General features: G+C 38.6%; 1 protein-coding gene across 3 annotated transcripts in view; it reads right to left on the bottom strand.

The window, feature by feature from the left end:
• Positions 1–19,623, bottom strand: part of SLC39A8 (solute carrier family 39 member 8) — a 79,272-nt gene that overhangs the window by 39,744 nt on the left and 19,905 nt on the right. For all 3 annotated transcript variants that reach the window (XM_045471747.1, XM_045471750.1, XM_045471758.1), the window contains exons 3-6: positions 12,657–12,819; positions 4,187–4,356; positions 2,974–3,096; positions 2,329–2,496 (exon numbers count right to left, since the gene is read on the bottom strand). In XM_045471747.1, coding sequence (XP_045327703.1) covers positions 2,329–2,496; positions 2,974–3,096; positions 4,187–4,356; positions 12,657–12,819 — 624 coding nt within the window. The remainder of the gene's footprint in view (positions 1–2,328; positions 2,497–2,973; positions 3,097–4,186; positions 4,357–12,656; positions 12,820–19,623) is intronic.

Genomic DNA, 19,623 nt, shown 5'->3' with positions numbered 1-19,623 from the left:
TATAACCCATTTGATCACTCTCAAAGATTTTAGAACAGTTTTTTCTCAGATATTGGCATAGCTGGTTCTTCTTTCTCATTATCCAATTCTCTGCTGATCTGTGGAGGGACCTTTGTTGATCAAAGAAGCCCCCACGTGTCACCCCACATCACCATATTATATTTTCACCAAAGTATTGCTACATGAAATTTTCTTGTTCTACTCTTTTCTATATTGTCTACTAAATAAACTATGGCTTCACAAGAATTCATTTGCTTCTGAGTCCCCAGGGCCCAGGACAGTGAGCAGGTACTCAATAAATGTTTATTGAGTAAATGAATGAAAGCCTGTGTACTAGCACTACCAGAAATAGAGTAAGAATAACTTTTCAACTGATATTTCTAAATTATGTGAAACAGGATCATGTGTAGGATCCCATTTTTGTCAGGGTGCTAATATTTATACAAACATGTCTTCTGACCATAGTAAATCATAAATCAGGATCCCAAAAACTTTAAAACTAAAATCAAACTTTCGAGCAGTTCAATTTATTTGCCCTCAGAAAGCAACAGCCTAGGGTCAAATTATCTTCTTCCTCTAAGAAAATTAATATTTATCAAGTCAAGAGTTAATGTCATCATCTTGATTCTAGTAGAGAATTTGTGACCTGAGGAAGGCAATCCAGCAAAAGTGCAGGCTTCAACATCAGATGGCCTCAATCCTGATCCAGGCTTTGCCACGCAGGAACTGTGTGTCCTTGGGGTGGTTATTTAACCTTTCTAAGCTACAATCTCTGAATTATGACACTTCCTATCTCCTAGACTATGATGAGGGTCCAAGGAGGCCATTCACTTAAAATTCTAGGCAGAGTCCCTGAGCATTAATAAAAGTTAGCTATAATTATTGTGAGAAATTATCTACTTGAACATTTCATATTCTTTGCAAAATCTTGGCTGAAAACATCATTCATTACATTGCATGAAATAATTTCCTCTCTTAGTTTAGTGCTAACACAAAACTGCCTCTTCAAACACACTTGAGATTTTCCTTAATCAGGTGGGGCAAAGTATATGATGGATCATGTTTTCTTTCCAGAAGGAAACTCAGGTCATTTGCCATAATAACCTCTTCCAGATATCTTTTTTCTACTTAATTTTTTCCTAGCAGACTTTCCTTGATTCAATGTTTCTTTTCTACATTATGTTTAACTTTGTAGCTTCTGGATCTACTATTTACTAGCTGAGTGACCCTGCAGAAGTTATTCAACATCTAAAGTCCCATTTTCTTCATCTGTCAAATGAGAATTATTATGAACACAAATGACACTGTTACCCGAGCACCCCTTTTTCCTAAACACTCCTCTACTCCATCCATACGCCCTGGCAGTCATACAAGGGGTCCAACTCTATTAGTCTAGAAGTGGACATCTAATGCAAGCCGGACCAAGGAGACACTTGCCAGGAATTTTGTATTTAGAACTGAAAGAGTCAGGTTAAATTTCCTTCTAGTGGCTGAAATTATAAGACATAAATCTCAGGAGTTGCTGATGGTTGTGTTTCCCACCTATGGAAGGAGTCACCGCACAGTGAAAGAATGGCTCTAAGATACAGGAAGGAGGAGAGGGCAAAGGAGTTCTAACAGTCCTAATGGTTCCTAGGTTCTCACTCTTCCTATAGCCTGGCTGTTCCATTAGACAGCCCACTGTCTTTCCAATAAACTCTCCTTTCTGCATGCATAATTTGTGTTTGATTCCCATCATTTGAAACTGAAACAGTTCTAATACGTAGAAAATAAACCCTACTTTGAATAATTGCTATAAAAAGTAAATGAGACAAAACAATTAAGTGCCTAGCATATTACCTGGCACATAATACTCACTCAAGAAATGATTCCTATTAACATTATTTAGAAGATGGAGATACAAATCCTAAATCAATTAATTAATGAACATGACTTTAATAGCTTACAAATTTTGTTTCTTGCAGTTTCAAAATTACTCAAAGGGATTCTTTGGTTTTGGATCTTGAAAGAATTGCAAAATAAGAGAAATGCTCTGATTAAGTTTGCTACATAGCACTAAATCCAAGTTACTCATACATACAGTTAAATGATCTTAGGGAATAGTGAAGTCTCAGATCCAGTAACCCACAATTTCTTGCTTAACTCACTTGTTTAGAGTAAATATAGGGAGGAAAATCGGAAAAAGAATACAGACTCACATTCCACTTACTTCCACATATACAAGAGTAAGTGAGACGCACTTCAGTGTCTAAATATTGACTTGGCTGCATTCACAGAAGTCTTCACATTGTATAAAGGATGCAATATAGTAAAGTGAAAACGCCATACCTGGAGAGATACCACACTGACATTATCAAAATGGATGTGTCCGTTAGGTTCTGTGACAGCTGGATTTGCATAACATGTGACACCATTGATTGCAGGTAACGTTTTAGGTTGATGAGTTTTCTCACGAGAAGGACCAAAATCATCATTTGAAAAGTGGGTATGATCATTCTACATGAAACAATTTTTAAAGGAAGAAGAGGTTATAAGAAGGAAACATGGTACCTCACACATCCAAGAAAGCAGGGAGTCTAGTGCTTTTTATTTGTAAGAGAAAATCTGTATGACTATTCAATATGTAATCTTTTTAGATTTATAAATGTATCTTCATTTATTAGATTTTGTTTTTTCTGTTTGTTCATGTTAGGGTACAGCCTCCTTATTTTGATAAACATGAATGAATACAAATTGTGCACATTTTTTGACATTTAATTGTTGGTACTCATTCCAAATTCCACAGTATGAATCAAGTGTTTCTCTTACCCTTATTAATATATGGACTCTTTTCTTTCTCCTCACATTCACCAGCCTAAAAACTGAGTAGTTCATAGAATTATAAGGATAAAATTCCTGCCTTTATATGCCTATACAGCTAATAAGTAGATGTAGGGGGTCAAACATCATATATTTTAAATAAAGTCCATTTACCTGACCATATGCCTTTAATAACATCTTAAGCACTCTTTCAAAAAAGAAAAGTACGTAAAAGCCACCAAACACAGCAACCGCCTTCTCAACATAGTTGTCACTTTTGGGATTGAATCCAAAAGCCTAAGAGAGAAAAAAGTTCAGGTAAAACCAAGTACTTTAACTTGATTTTTAGAAAATAATACCAAAATTTTTCAGTATACAATTTTTACCAAAGTTCTAAGTCCATCTTCAGATGAGGTAATATTGGGAAATACCCACAAAAATTACAAAACAAAAACTCTGAAATTTAAGTAACCAAACTGTAAGAGATCACACAGTGGTCTTATAACCAAAGTTCTGTTAATTAAAGACCCAGAATATCTTCTAGTTTCTTGGCTATATCCTTCAGAAATATTTGCCTGGAGAGAGGAATTTTTAGTAGTAAAGAAGAAGCACTGATTCTCAACTTTATAGATAATATTAGATCTGGGTAATAAAAAAATGAGACATTGATAATCCATTTTCTCTTAAAAGTAATGTATTTGTCCATCATATCCAGACTCAAATTTTTAAAGCAAACATGGCAAAGCCACTTGGATTACTGTTTTCCCAAGAGAGACCTTTTTAAACCTAGAGGGTCCTGGTAGGTCCTAAAGAGATAAAGAACTCAAGGGCTGAGCCCAAGAAAGATTTTCACACACACACACACACACACACACACACACACACACACGAGAATGAAATAATCCACTGTCTAAAGGACACAGGGCAAGAGCTGGAGTTTCAAACTATAAAGAATCGAGGTGTTCCTAACAGACGAGAAACACAAACTTAAGTAAAAGTTATAGTAAATATATAAGGACATTTTGTGGTATATCTTCAGTAAGTTTGACATTGCATGCTCTTTAGAAAAATCAATAAATAATAAAAGTATGTGGAAAAATTAAAGCTGCCAAATGCAAGACAAAAAATTTTTTAAGGCCCTCAGAGGTGTCCCAATGCTGTCTGGGCACGTCCTGGTGGCTAGCCTCCTAGAATATTAATTTTATCTCCAACACTGACATCTCCTGTAGCTTGAGACAAGCTTTTTCTTCTGCTGTGATTCAGCTTTGTCTCATCCAACACTATCAACCAGACCATAAAATGCCGTGAGAATTATGGAGCCTTAAAATGTACAAAGTGCTGAAACATTTAAAAGAAACAATTATTCACAAAGAGCCAACATCCTTACCTCTGGAATAAGCTGGAAAATGGCATTTGAAAATAGAGTCCCAATAGCCAGACCCACAAAAAATGTCAAAATCTTAGGGAAATAAGATTTCTTTATCAATGGAGTCAAAACCAATCCGAGGAGAGATGCCAGATTAATAATGGTCACTGACAGGAATCCATATCCCCAAACTGTAGATGAGAGGAAAAGAGTAGCAATTAATCAAAGCAAAGGGGCCAAAAATGAAGTCTTACTGTACATTAAGTTTGAAACAACTTGTTTCTTCAAAAGCTCGAATCAGATATCTTCTTTAAAACAAGATCTTCTCAATGAAAATTATACAGAAAGCTGTCAACATTACTATAGAATAATAAATATTCATAGTTACAGTGCTTAAGCCTTCATCAGCCCTAAAGCACCCTTATGGGCTCAAAGAACGTTATAGCTTGCAGGGGCGGGGGGGGGGGGGGCGGTGGGATCTGGACAAGGACAACATCTAGAATAACGACAAACCGTGTGAGGCCCACAGGCTCCAAGTCACCTACTTTCATCTGTAGCTTGAAGCCTGGTTTAAAATTCACCCTTTCAGAGCACCTGGGTGGCTCAGTCAGTTAAGCATCTGACTTCAGCTCAGGTCATGATCTCACAGTTCCTGAGTTCAAGCCCTGCTTTAGGTGAGCACAAGCCCTGCATTGGGTGAGCACCCCATAGGTGACCCCTGCCTCTCTCTCTCTCTCTCCCTCTCCTTTTCTCTCTCTGCCCCTCATGGGATTCTCCCTCCCTCCCTCTCTCTCTCTCTCTCTCTCTGCCCCTGACTCACTTGCACCCTCTCTCTCTCAATAAATAAATAAATAAAACTATTGAATCTTTAAAAAAATAAAATAAAATAAAATAAAATAAAATGGAGTCTTTCAGAGGAATATAGAGGCAGTGTGACTTTCAGGGAAAAGGTTCAAGGTGATAGGTGGAAGGTAGGGGTGGAAATGGGTGGGTATGGGTTAGCTTCAAAGTGACCATAGTTGCTGACACTGAGCTTGTCATAATCACTTGTCTGCAGGTGCCTGTGGAGAGCACCTCCTTGGAAAGACAGCACCTGGGCTCTCCAGCTGGGGCCTCCAGCCAAGTGCAGTGAGCACTCAGGAGGGCAGCACATGGGAGCCAGAGAGAAGCTGCATTGCACAACTGGCCCTGCCAACCTCAGGGTAAGGTGAAAATATCTTATAAAGTGAAGACTCTGGTGACAGAAGGAGATGACGCGTCTTTGACCTCTATCTCTAAGGCCTGGTACCCAGTAGGTGCTTAATAAATGTTGCTTACGATGAAATGAACGAATGTGATCAGCTAATGGCATATGTGACCTCAATTTCCTCCGGATTATCCTAGAGGGGTTGGTTTCAGGACACACTCAGTGCAGGTGAAGAGCGCTGTGTGACCCCAGGACAGTCACGGATGGCAGTGTAGGCTGACATACAAATGGGCCCCTGGAACTGTGCGACACGTGGCTTTGCCTATGCCTCACACGCTGTGCACAAAGGACAACATGAAAGGTTAGAAAGCTGCCTCTGCATTGCCACTTCTTTAAAATGTGGAGACGGGGCGCCTGGGTGGCGCAGTCGGTTAAGCGTCCGACTTCAGCCAGGTCACGATCTCGCGGTCCGTGAGTTCGAGCCCCGCGTCGGGCTCTGGGCTGATGGCTCAGAGCCTGGAGCCTGTTTCCGATTCTGTGTCTCCCTCTCTCTCTGTCCCTCCCCCATTCATGCTCTGTCTCTCTCTGTCCCAAAAATAAATAAACGTTGAAAAAAAAATTTTTTTTAAATAAAATGCGGAGAAAGCATTTTTAAATGTTACACCTCTTTTCTCACCGACACCCTCAGTAGAGTACCATAGTAACACCTAATGCTTATGAGTGTTCACCATTGCCAGGTACTAAGCCAAGAAACTTGACAGGTATTAATTAATTTAATCCTCACAAAACCCTGTGAGGTAAGTACTCCTATTACCTCCTTCAAACAGTTGAGGAAACCAAACCATATGGAGTTCAAATGAGCTGCCTGAGTCATGCAGATGGCAAGCCAAATTTTGAGCCCAGGGAGTCTGGCCCCAGGACCAGAAACATATTTTAGCAATATGCTTCCTTACTCCTGTGAAGGTATTCTAATTTTTAAAAGACCAAGGAACTGAACAAAACTGTAAAAATTTTACATTGTGCTGCATAAATACAAGATTGCTCACCATTATTCTAGTTCAAGCGATTCTACCTACAAACAATCTTCGCAAATGTTTATGGAGCCTAGGATATAGACAAAACCATGGTTCCTGCCAACAAGGAACATGGATCTTCTGCTTGTGGAACTGGGAAATGGTGTAGGCACAGACACACACAAAGCAATACAAGTTAGTTTGTTCGGCATACCAAATGAAATGAACAGAAAATAAATGTTACTGTTACCACAAGACTCATCACAGCACTGACCATGACTTTATCTTCTCCAGATGCTTTCCTATCGGTTCCAGACCCCTGACCAGGCCCTGCAAAGTCATCTCATCGGAACTACAAAGGCCCACCTCATTCCCATTTACTACCTTATCACCTAACACAAGCTACCTACTCTCCTTAGACTTTCCACGTGGAGAAAGCTCTCCGTCCCATATCTCCCGCCGTGGTATATTGATGTGTGGTTCCCCTTAATACAAATAGCCTTCTACCTTTCACAAGCCTGTATGCATGCATTCATTCAACAAACATTTATAATCTCATTGGGTAAACAGGAAAGACACATGCTGAAACTAAAATAAAAATGCACAGTTTTTGAGTACCAAACTAAGGCAAAAACCACATACACATACTAAACACATCACCTTCCCCTAAGAAATCTGTGATTTCCACAGATAGCACAAATGTTAGGATCAATTTCAATTTCTCACCCCAACCAGTCCATTTCATAGATGATTGGCGACCAAACTCCATCAATTTTTCTTGAGGCCTCTCTCACTCCAGCTTCTCCATCCTCGTTGCCAGTGCCTTGAGTTGAGGCCCTCAGCCTCTCTTACTTCCTCTTCTGATGCATTATGAGTCTTCTGTCTGGTCTTCCTCCCCCTACTTGACATGGCCTCCAGACTTACATCCTAAAACACAACTGGTCATCTCATGCCCCTATTCAAAACTGCTGTTCATAAACTGACTCCCCCACAACTTCTCCAGTGTTATTTACATGCTTCTCAACATGGCCTTTATGCTAACACAATGCTTTCCAAGTAAGGAATTACCTCTACTTGTGGTTGTTTACCTGAAAACATCCTTCTATCTTTCATTGCCTAAGAAACTCACACAAGTTTCTCTAAGCCAACTGCAAAACCTCTTCTATGAAACTTTCCTAGCTCCTCCAGGCAGCTGTCCCCATGGCTCTTTGATTAAAGATAATTGGGCCATATACCATATCTTGTGTGCTAAAGTAGTTTATCACTTTTATATTTGTCTACACGATACAAATGAAGACATTTTCAAGGAGATGAGCTATGTTTTTTCATCCTTAGTGCCTAAAGTATTGCCCAGAAAACAGCACACATTCTTTAATGAATGAACTAGTGAATGTCATATTTCATGACATACATATTTCATGACATTCATTCACATACAGCCCAGAACTCTTGCCAAAAAAAAAAAAAAAAAAAAAAAATTTGCCTATTTAATCTTTCCAACCTTAGTTACTATTGTATATATTTATCAGAATTACTTGGGGAAGTTGGGGAGTATGAATCATCATCTTCTAAGCATACTACATAACTTCCTCTTCTTGTATTGTCAGGACATTATTGAAGAAAAAAATTCCATTCATCCACTCAACTGGGGCACCAAAGAATAAATTACTATAAGAAAATTACTTGGACCTCTCCATATATACAAAGGACTCCCTCTAATGATCTGATTCAAAGAGGATCCTTTCTCTCTCTTCTTAGTGAACTCTGAAAGATTTTGATAAATTTCCAAGGAAAATTAGTAACAATAGCTAACATTTATTGAAAGACCACTATTTGTTAAGATTCTTCTAAAAATTGCATCTACTCTAACTCATTTAATTCTCCTATTTCATAGAATTTTTACAAAAATAAAATAAGCCAGTTAATGTTGTCCCTAGTATATATAGTAAGCCTCCAGTACATGTCCTTATAATTTAAAAAATGATAAATTAGTTAGTAGACCACCATATAAATTTCAGTTCATTTAGCTCATTGTTATATAAAGAACTAGGAGTGAGGAGCCCTGTGCTCTCATCCTTGCTCAGATATCCTACCTGGAGGAAGCCATTCAACATTTCTGGAGCTTAACTTATGTTACCGATTCTACTACAGAATTGGACAATGTGATCTCCAGGGATGTGCAAGTAAAATTCTATTGTTCTTACTTATTATTTGCATTAAACAGCATCCTGTGACCCCATAAAAAAAATGCACCAATTTTGGATCATTAAATTATTGTTAAAACAATTAATCTATCTCCTCAAGAATTTGATTTACTATCAGTTTATGGTATTCATCAATAAGAGCTTAGAAAAGCACCTGAAAGGCAATTTCAAAATCACAAAATATGAGGTCTCTGATAAATGAGAATATTTTATCTGCCCACTGAAACATCAGTGTAAACATGTGTATAAAATCCTTATATCACGACTCCTTTGGATTAGTTTTATTTTGGTTTTTCATTTTTTGAATGAGCTCAGAATTGACTCTACATTAGTAAACAGTTACATCAAGAATCAAGTGCATTTCGTTACTTAAAAGAATAGGCTTACACAAGGAGCACGGAATGGAGTGAACCTATGAACAAATTTATACGAGGAATGAATACAGACTTCCTTCTCTGTGCCAGGCACTGTTCTAGGCACTTGCATATATTAACTCATTTGATACCCCCAACAATTCTAGAAGGAAGGTAGTATAATTATTTCCATTTTATAGATGAGATGTCTGAGGCACAGAGATATTAAATAAATTGCTCAACACAGAAGCACACATAGTTGCACTAAAATAAAACAAGACAGTGCACCAAATAAAGGCAATATAGTGTCAAATTAAACATCTTAGAGTACTCTACCAGTTACCCTAATTCTCCAGAAATTTTTCTCTATCTTCTCCCACCCCATCCCACCCACTCCAGCCCCATTTCAATTCCTAAGATTATGTATACCCTAAGAGCCAGTTCTGTCTTTCTTGGGCCTCTGTCCAAATATTTGGTGCCTGCCTAATCTTGTAACTTAGAACTATTGATTTTCCATTTTATGACTTTGTAGTGTTGACCCTGGAATCCCCTCACTTCCTGCTTCCCAATTCCCTGTTCCTACCTCCTGGTTCCTAAGATAGAGGAAACCTGGGAATTAGGGTTAAAAACACTTTTGAATGCAGTCACTAACATGCAGAGTAGAGGACTTGCTTTTTCTGAAGTTTCATCTCCTATACCCAGAATTATGTACATGGTGGATATATTTTATTTAACAGACATATATATATATATATATATATATATATATATATATAGTGCCTAAGCAAATGCTATATTATATTCTACGTGCTTTACAAATATTATTTAATCTTTATAGCAACACTATAAGAAAGGTACTGTTTTAGATAAGAAAACTGAGGCAGAAAGGCATAGTCATGTGCCCAAAATAGCTGGAAAGTTACAGAGCTGGGATTTGAGTACAGGTGGACTGGCTTCAGAATCTATGTTTTTATTATGTTACGCTATTATTAAAAGTTAATATACAAAGCATTCCTGAATTTGCTTTTGAATACAAAATGCAAATTATATCAGACAAACTTGTAGAAATACAAACATATTCCTATTTAGTATATAATCTAGAAAAAATATTTGCTTAAACAATTCGCTGTGAAATTATTGTTATTCACAAAATTGCTAATTATATTCATAAAGTATATTTGGGGCCTTTACATGAATGTAAATACAGAATATAAAAGAGAACATGGATCATGAAGCTGAGACAGCTGGGTTTGAAAAAGGCTCTATCACGTGCAAGTTGTGTACTCTTGAGCAAATGACTTTATACTCTCCACACATACGTTTCCTTGGCTATAAAATGGGAGCAGTAGTTCCCACATCGTATAGTTGAATGAAGATTAAATGAGTTAACATAGGTCAAGTATTTGGAACAGTACTCACCCACATAGTAAATACTGCGTAACCGTCGACTATTATCATTATTTTTGCCATTGTTACCACTCTTGTTACTAAGATAGAGAGAGATCAAAGTACATACATATTCACAAAGGAATAAATCAGTGGAATCAGTACTTCCTTTGTTGAGGTGTCCCTTTTCTTCTCTATCTTCTCTCTCTTTATATTCTTTTATACTCAAGTTAGATGTGCTCACTCAGACCAGTGGCTTCAAATGCCACCTCTAAGGTGACAAATTTCTAGCCTTGACCTGTTGTCTGAACACCCAATGTGTGCATGTCACTGACTACTGTACAACTTTCCTTGATGGTCTACATCAGTGTCTCACACTGATCATGTGAAAAATTATACCCAATCCTCACCACTTGCTTCCTCCATAAGAAACTGCTGCTCCCAGTTTTCTCTACCCTAGGAAATGGCACAAACATCTCTCCAGCTTCTGTGGTTCAAATCTTGACTCATCTTTCCCAACCCCCACGATCTAATCCAGAAGCAAATCCATTTTAGCACAGTTTCCAAAATCCATCGTGGATCTGATCACTGCTCCCTTCTACCTCTCCCATCTCAGCCCAAGTCCCCTTCATCCTTAGCACCAACCCTGGGAAACTGCCTCCTGACTAATTCCCTTGCATCCACTCATACCACATTACAATTTATTCTTCAAACCGCAGGTAGGATAATTTTGTACAAATCCAAACAAAATCATGTCACTCCCCCATTTATAACCCTAGAGTGTCTTCATACCACATTCAAAGCAAAACCCAGTCAATTTACTGCATTCTACACGGCCCAGGGCATCATTTCCTTCCAGTCTCCCTCTTGCTTCCTATGCTCCAGACACACAGGCTTTCTTGCAGTTCCTTACATACGCCAAGCTCATTGTCAAGCTTATGGGGACTGTTCCCTTGACCAAGAATGTTCTTTTCCCAGAGAACATCTTGCCGTGGTCCTCTCATTACCTTCAGTCAGGACCCTGCTCAAATGTAATCTCATCAGAAAGGCCTTCTCTGATGTATTGAAAATCACACTCACTCACTATCTCCTTCTATCCCTTACCTACTTAATTTCTTCATGGCATGTAGCACTCTGAAATTACATTACTTATTTGCTTGTTTGTATAAATGTTTATTATTTCTCTTCTCCATTATACTGTAAGCCCTGAGAGGGCAGGAAATTTTTCTTCTTTGCTACTGAATCCTCAATGCCCAGAACAGCACTTGGCATGTCACTCAAAAAACATTTATTGGGGCACCTGGGTGGCTCAGTCAGTTAAGTGTCCGACTTCAGCTCAGGCCATGATCTCACAGTTTGTGGGTTTGGGCCTCATATCGGGCTCTGTGCTGACAGCTCGGAACCTGGAGCCTGCTTTGGATTCTGTGTCTCCCTCTCTCTCTGCCTCTGCCCCTACCCCACTCGCGCCCTCTGTCTCTCAAAAATAAATAAACATTAAAAAATTAAAATAAAAACATTTATTGAATGAACAATGTAAAAAAAAATGAGAATTAAAATATCCATGTGGGTCAGGTTAATGATTTGAGGGTACCAAGAAATTGCACATAGCTGGAAAACAGACCCGTGGAAGAAATAGTTTATTTTATTTGGAAAAGAATTCTTCTACATGGTTAAGTAGGTGAACTGTAAAGTAAGCATGCACTTGTTTTCTCGGATTTTAGAATTTCTTTGCAGCAGGTTGTTCCTTTGAAATGCAGTACATATGGCAATACTATTATAGGCACTTAAAGAAGAGTCACTGGCATTTTCTTTTGTTAATGAAAATTAAAACAGTCATAACTCGTAACCTTAATATTGAATCTAAATGGGATATTCCTTTATCCCTTTACTGAAAATTACAGATAAATTGATGAGCTTTTAAATAATAAGATAAGCACAAGGTAAGGGAAATCACCTTATCAGTTATGAGCCAAACAGTTAACATACAATCCAACAAGTACAGTATAAGGCATCTATTGTTTAAAATCAAGAATTGAGTTTTACAAAGTTTTTAAGTGGTACCAAGTATAACTCTGACTCCACAAATGTTTTATAAAGTTTTTAATTGGTACCAAATATAACTTTGACTCCACAAATAGAAGAGCACAACTTATGAAGCTTAAATGAGTTCTAATTATTCTTATTCTAAACACTTTCAGAATATAAGCATTTTACCAACAGCTTCTAGGTAGATTAAATAAAAGCAATAAAGCAGAGAAAGAAGCATGTTGATTTAATTTCAAACTAGCCTATAGGCTTTTCAAACAAACAGGAGAAGAAAGAAAAAAAAAAAAAAAACTTCCAACATACCTTCCGAAATATTTGGTTTTGTTTTGTGTTTGGGCCGATCCTCACAAGGATGAAAGTTCAGTTGTTGTAAGACTGCTGGACAGATGACAGAGAAGTTGGAGCTGCTTATCTGGGTAGTATTTGAAAAGCCATGAAGGGAAAAGATCTCTTCAGCTGATAGACACTGAAACAGGAGAAACAAAGTAAACATATGTGTTAGCATAGTAAAAGCATGCAAGCAAAGATACTCTAAGGAGACCCAGGATATTTTATCTAGATACACAGCCCAAACTTTACACAGAAGCCCTATAATTTTAAAACAGCCCACAACTCTTTAAACCTAGAAACAAGAAAAAGATAGCAAAACAAGGGGGGGGGGGGGGGGGGGGAAACTCTTCTTGTCTACCTATAGCAGCCAAAAAGGTAAGAACTAGTTTAGGAATTTCCAAGGACTTCAAAAATATTAAAAGTGGACCAACAGGTTTCAAATGAAAAGCTTTAAAACTATTCTATATTCTCAATCTCCCCTCTCTGTTTTTCTTTAGATAGAATGGATATTTTGTGTAGGCGACTGGGGTAGCTCTCTGCAACATTTCTTGTAGACAAACACCTGGCTCCTTTACAGTTTCTTAGTTAAGAAACTCATCCATGCTCCTAGACAGCAATAATAATTGCAATACACAAAAGTTGTTTTAAGCATATCTTTAGTGCATATGGTAGTTTGCTAAAATATGTATTGTTCTCACTGATAGTGGGTAGCTGTTCTATACTACATAAAGTTTTAAAAATAGTGCTAGGCTGCATAGAAATTCATTAACTATCAATGAGGAATAAAATCTGCATTAGGAAAAAAATTCTTTATGAAAATAACTTTTTAAAGGTATCATTTTACTTACTCTTTACTCTTGAGCATATTTTAATTGTAAACTATAGTCCACATACTTGCATTACCAGGAATATAAAAGAAAGTAAATGTGTTACTATTGTTAATAATTGTTGTAAGAATTATAGAGTGTGAAAAATATCCATTCACTCAAACAGAAGAGTCTATCTTTAATAAGTACAATTGAGAAAAGTTCTTTACATGCTTTAGCCAATATTCAAACTAAGATCTTAGCTTTGTACTATAGTCTAGACTCTGTTCTCCCAAAATTCACATATTGAAGCCCTAACTCTTAATATAATATTTAAAGTTGGGGCTTTTGAGCCCCACATTGGGCTCTGTGCTGACAGCTCAGAGCCTGGAGCCTGCTTTGGATTCTCTCTCTCTCTCTCTCTCTCTCTGCCCCTTCCCTGCTCACAATGTGTCTCTCTCTGTCTCTCAAAAATAAATAAACTTGAAAGAAAGAAAGAAAGAAAGAAAGAAAGAAAGAAAGAAAGAAAAAAGAAAAAAGAAAGGAAGAAAAAAGAAAGAAAAAGAAAGAAAGAAAGAAAGAAAGAAAGAAAGAAAGAGAAAGAAAGAAAGAAAGAAAGAAAGAAAGAAAAGAAAGAAAGAAAGAAAGAAAAAGAAAAGAAAAAAGGAAGAAAGAAAGAAAGAAAGAAAGAAAGAAAGAAAGAAAGAAAGAAAGTTGGGGCCTTTGGGAGATAATTAAGGTTAGATGAGGTCATGAGCGTGGTGTCTTAGTCCAGCTAGATTAGTGGTCTTAAAGACAGCAGAGAACTTGCTTGCCCTCTCTCCACCATGTGAGTAGACAGCCAGAAGGCAGCCATTTGCAATCCAAAGACAGAGCCCTTACCAGACAGAGGCCCTTCTGACACCTCAGTTTTGGACTTGCCGTCTCTCCAGAACTGTAAGAAAACTAACTTCTTTTTTTCTTTAATTTTTTTAATGTTTATTTGTTTTTGAGAGAAAGAAAGACACACAGAGTGCGAGTGGGGGAAGGTCAGAGAGAGAAAGAGACACAGAATCCGAAGCAGGCTCCAGGCTCTGAGCTGTCAGCACAGAACCCGATGTGGGGCTCGAACCCACAAACAGTGGGATCATGACCTGAGCCAAAGTCGGACACTTAACCAACTGAGCCACCCAGAGCCCCAGAAAACTAACTTCTATTGTTCAAACTATCCAGTTTATGGTAGTCTGTTATGGCAGCCCAAACTGATCAACACTCTATGAATGGTATTTGAGAACTCAAAAGTTCATGTGAATTGTTTGACCATGAAGCCCTTTCCTTCACAATAGAAATAATGCCACTAAAAATGTAAGATGTGAGTATAAGGATATCACTACTAAGTATTAAGAAATGATGAAAAAACATCAAATATACCAAGATGTATGCAGCTGTCAAAACTAAAACTGCAATTGCCTTAAAGAAAATGCACATTCAGACTTCTGTTTTGTTTTTTTACTGCCTAAGTACGTGCCTAAGTCTGTTCCTTGTTCAACCCATGACAATGGGTTTGGCTTCATGACAATGATAGCTGTGTGCCATCCCTAGAACAGGGGGTACCAATGCAACGTTCTGTTAGCAGTCTTCCCTTAGGCAGAGATTAGGGGGGTAATAAACTAATGGAGGGAGAAAATAGCTCCATAGGAGGAAGGAAAGTGGGAATATTTTGTTCGTTACCATGAAACCACCCAGGAGTAAAGTTCCTAGCCTCAAAAATTAGATTTCATGTGGTTAAACTGCATGATTCCAGGACTAAATGTGGGTAATAGCATAAATAGCAGCTAAGACAGCACTGTTTTCCTACAAGAAGTCTTCACCGACTTGGACTTCAAGTTCCTCTAAGTATGAAATAAGATGAAAAGGGAAGCCGCCCATAGATAATTTCCAAAGTCTTCTCAGAATTAGCATCCTAGACTTCCTAAAAATTGATGACTATTAGGCAGTTCTTTTCAGGCTCAAATTGTGACTCATTAGTGGGTCAGAAAATCCACTTACAAGGTCACAGTCAGCATTTTGTAAGCAGGCAAAAACTATAATAGAAACCATGGAGTGTATCACTCATAACAAGATATTATTTAGTGACACTTTTGCTTCAGTTACACATTATACAAACCATGTATATATACACTGGATCACAATGTCGCATTCACTTTTTTACAGTAAATGACAGTTAACAGTTTGAAAATCACTACCCTCAAAAATGCGTTAATTGCCCACCGTGCATCATTAAAGACACTCTCCTACATACAGGTAGAAAACAATAGCGCAGCCGAAGGACTACAATAGTGTAAGACAGCTTAAAGTCTTGCTGGTCTGTGCAGTGTCTGTGTAGAAATTTGGGGGGGGGGGGCAGGTGGTCACGGATAATCACACTTTGACAGTAGCAACTACTCAATCCCCGAAAAAACGAGGAGGTGGAGAGATAACAAAACTCTAGGACTTGCCTAACCAAGAACCACTCTTCACTAGAGACAACACGCTGATAGTTACCAGAGGGGTGGCGGGGGGGGGGGGGGGGGGGGGGGGGGGTGAAATGGGCGATGGGGATTAAGGAGTGGACCTGTTGTGATGAGTACTGAGTGTTGCATGGAAGGGTTGAATCACTAAATTGTAAACCTGAAACTAATCTCACACTGTATGTTAACTAACGGAAATTTAAAGAAAAACTTAAATAAAAAAAAAAAAAAACACAACTCTAGGCCTTGCCTTATAATGAGAACGAGGACAGAGTACTAGCAGAAGCCTAGCAGTGTGGCAAAACTGAATTAATGGCAGGCCGGATTTATTTAAAATAGCTATCTACCGGCAAGTGGGATGCAAATAACTTTACACAACCGCCTATTTGGCTTTACAATCTAGATTTCCATAATGCTTTGATTTAACAAAGTTGAACCTGAAACAAAGAAAGCAGTTGTCTAAGAAAGGGCGGTGTTTCCCAGAGCAGGGATAAACAGGATGAGAGCCCAATGCCAGAGCAGTGAGGTGACAACAGAACTGGTTGAACCGTTAAGGAAGGTCAAACATCCTCTCAAACACACCCCTTCACCTCCAAAACAAACAATGAATAAATTATGAAAGCAGCAGGAGGCACCAGGGCTCTTCATAGAACAATCCAGGATGATGAGCCTGAATAGTACCCGTCTTGATAAAACTTCCTGAGCTTTTTTGCCATCTTGCTTTACATTTATGCACTGAGCTTTCCTCCTTGGCATCTATTTGTTTTTACAACACCGCTATTGTCAAGGGGAGCACCGGAAGCTCGCCGGCCCTTTGAGCTTTGTGCTATCAGAGGCAAACTCCAACCACCTGCCACCCTAATGTTCAGTGGGTTGACTTGTTTTCTCAAAGCATTTTCTCCAATTTTTTTTTAACTCCTTTGGTCTCTTGGCCACATGAAGGCGATCTCAAACGGGTCTTATTCAGATGAAGCACCCAAGTAAGGAAGATGTAGAGGTAAAGGGGTTTAGATGCATATCATAAACGAGATCTCAAATTATATCCAGAATCATTTAACCAAATAGTTCCATGCATTTCTTCTTCTATTTCCCCTACTCCTTCTTCCTCACCAATTCTGGCTAGACAGAAATTTTTGGGTTTGGTTTCTTTTTGTTGGTGTGTTTTTTGTGGGTTTTTTTTTTTTTTTTTTTTTTGGCGGGTGGGGGGTTGTTCGTTTCTTTGTTTTGTTTTGTTTTGTTTTTTTATCTTTTGCAGGACACATCTTTGTGGAAATGCTGATTCAGGGAGGGACAGGGACAGGGTTGAATGATTAGGGCACTTCCTCCCCAACATTTTGTACAGTTAAAACTTGCTAATAATAAATGCCAACGACTTAGGCAAGATTTGAAATCACACAGCATAGATAATGACACAGGCCCTGTACTTGGCTAAACTTTGGTCAGGCTCCTCTAATCCTTTGAGGCCTCTGCCTTGCATCCATTCTCACAGGGTCTGCATTGTCCCATTTTAGCAAGAATCCTGCTAAAATCCTTGGGATCTGATCACTCCTGCCTGCCTTCAGTAAGGATCCTATTAAGTAGGATCCTTCTCCTCCCCAAATCCCTGATGTTTCCTCTTAGTAATTTTCCATTCCTTGACCCCACCTTGCTCCTTGGTTATAAATCACCACTTGTCCATGATGTATTTGGAAATGAGCCCAGTTCTACACTGAGGTCCCTTCTCCCCTATTGCAACAGTTCTTGAATACAATCTGTTTTTATAGCTTCAACTACTGTTGTCCTATATTACAAGTATAATAACCATGTAATTGTACTACATGTTGCATAAATTATTTTCTTCATTTAACAAAATTTCTAGAATCATAGAAGTCTGGGTATAATACCGATGGGAGAAGAGGAAGGTGGGGGAAGTTGAAGTTTGACAACCAAGAAAGAAATAACACAAAGGTAAGTCCTAACACCCTCCATTAAGAAATCTAATAATTGTGGCAGAAATAAATCACACACCAATGTTTATAAAACCTGAGAAAAAGTGATAAATTCATGAGACACAATGATAAAGAGCTAGGAATGTTCCCGTAAGGGAGAAATGATAGGCAGAGGAAATAGTCAAAAACAACTCTGAGGTTAGGCCTTTGAGAAAGTAGACAGCGGCTGTTGCCACGGATGTGACTGGGGGACGTAGGAAAAGAAATACATTTGGGAGGGTGGTGGCCAGTTTGGTTTGAGACATTTTAAGTTATAAGGCCTGTGAAATACCAGATGGAAATGATGAGTGAGCTTTTTCCAAGAAAGGTAGAGGCCAGAGATAAGGACGTGACTGTCTTCCGTGAGGAGATAAGAGCACGGGTGGGGGGGGGGGGGATCGACAGAGTTCAGAAAGAAGAGAAAAGCTTTGGAGTTTAGGAACACATATATAATTTGTGCAAAAGCAGCAGGAGAAACCAGAGAACAAAAAAGAGCGAGAAAAGCCCAAAACATAAGAAGTCCTCTAGGCCAGTAAAATGTAGTGAATGCCTGTTGTTTTTGCCTGCCTGAGATCCACATCATCCAGTAACTCCTGCCATGGCAGTAATCCCTGCCATGGGAGCCTCCTTCTATGTGATGTAGTTGGGGCTGATCAGAGAACACGTGACCCAGACCAGTCCACTGTCTCGTAGAGCTATTGAAAAAAATCTTTTTTGACTAGGATTGCTATGAGCCCGGGGTTCCCTTAGGCCACGTTTCCAGCATGTGAAAGAAGGTGAACTAATGCATAGAGATGACAAGTTTCCAACACAGTTGCTAATCCCTGGTTAGAGCTGTGCCTAAAGCTGGTTCTGCCCCTTGACTCTTCAGTGACCTGAGACAATGAATTCCCTTTGTGACTTAAGCTAATTAAAATTAAGGTTTTTTTCACTTACAAATGAAAGACTACTGATTGATCTATAAAGTAATCATTCTAAAAGACATTTTTAAAGCTAGGAAATGAAGGGGCACCTGGGTGGCTCAGTCAGTTAAGCGTCCGACTTCGGCTCAGGTCATGATCTCGAGGTCCGTGAGTTCCAGCCCCGCATCGGGCTCTCTGCTGACAGCTCGGAGCCTGAAGCCTGTTTCAGATTCTGTGTCTCCCTCTCTCTCTGGCCCTCCCCCGTTCATGCTCTGTCTCTCTCTGTCTCAAAAATAAAATAAACGTTAAAAAAAAAAAAAGAAAAAAAAAAGGAAAAGAATAAAAATAAAATTAAAAAAAGCTAGGAAATAAGCTATGTCCAGAACCTATGGGAAAACAAAACGATAAGCTTTTCCACTCCTTAAACCATCTCCATTCTTCCTTTTCTCAACACATAGGCAGCTCTCTCTACTTGGCTGTCTCGTCAAATGGCACAGATTAAACAATAAAGAACAATAGGAACATCTGATCCTGTGCCCACTATGCCAAGGCTTTCACACCACACTGAAAGTGAAATATCATTCTATTCAAAAGTCACCCCAAAGATTATTTCAGATTCTGCTTTTCCATGAACTGTGCTTCTGTGGAAGCTGAACGGTTCACGAACCCAATCAGGACACTGCTAGTTGTGCCATGTTTTCTCTTATGAAGGTAAACGTAGGAAGAGGGAGCACTTTGTGATTCATTTAGACTCAATGACAGTCCAAGTTAGAATG

Source organism: Leopardus geoffroyi, chromosome B1 (genome assembly GCF_018350155.1).
Source record: "Leopardus geoffroyi isolate Oge1 chromosome B1, O.geoffroyi_Oge1_pat1.0, whole genome shotgun sequence".
NCBI classification, from domain to species: domain Eukaryota; kingdom Metazoa; phylum Chordata; class Mammalia; order Carnivora; family Felidae; genus Leopardus; species Leopardus geoffroyi.
Note: the sequence above shows the minus strand (reverse complement) of the source record. Positions and strands in the feature narration are given on the sequence as shown.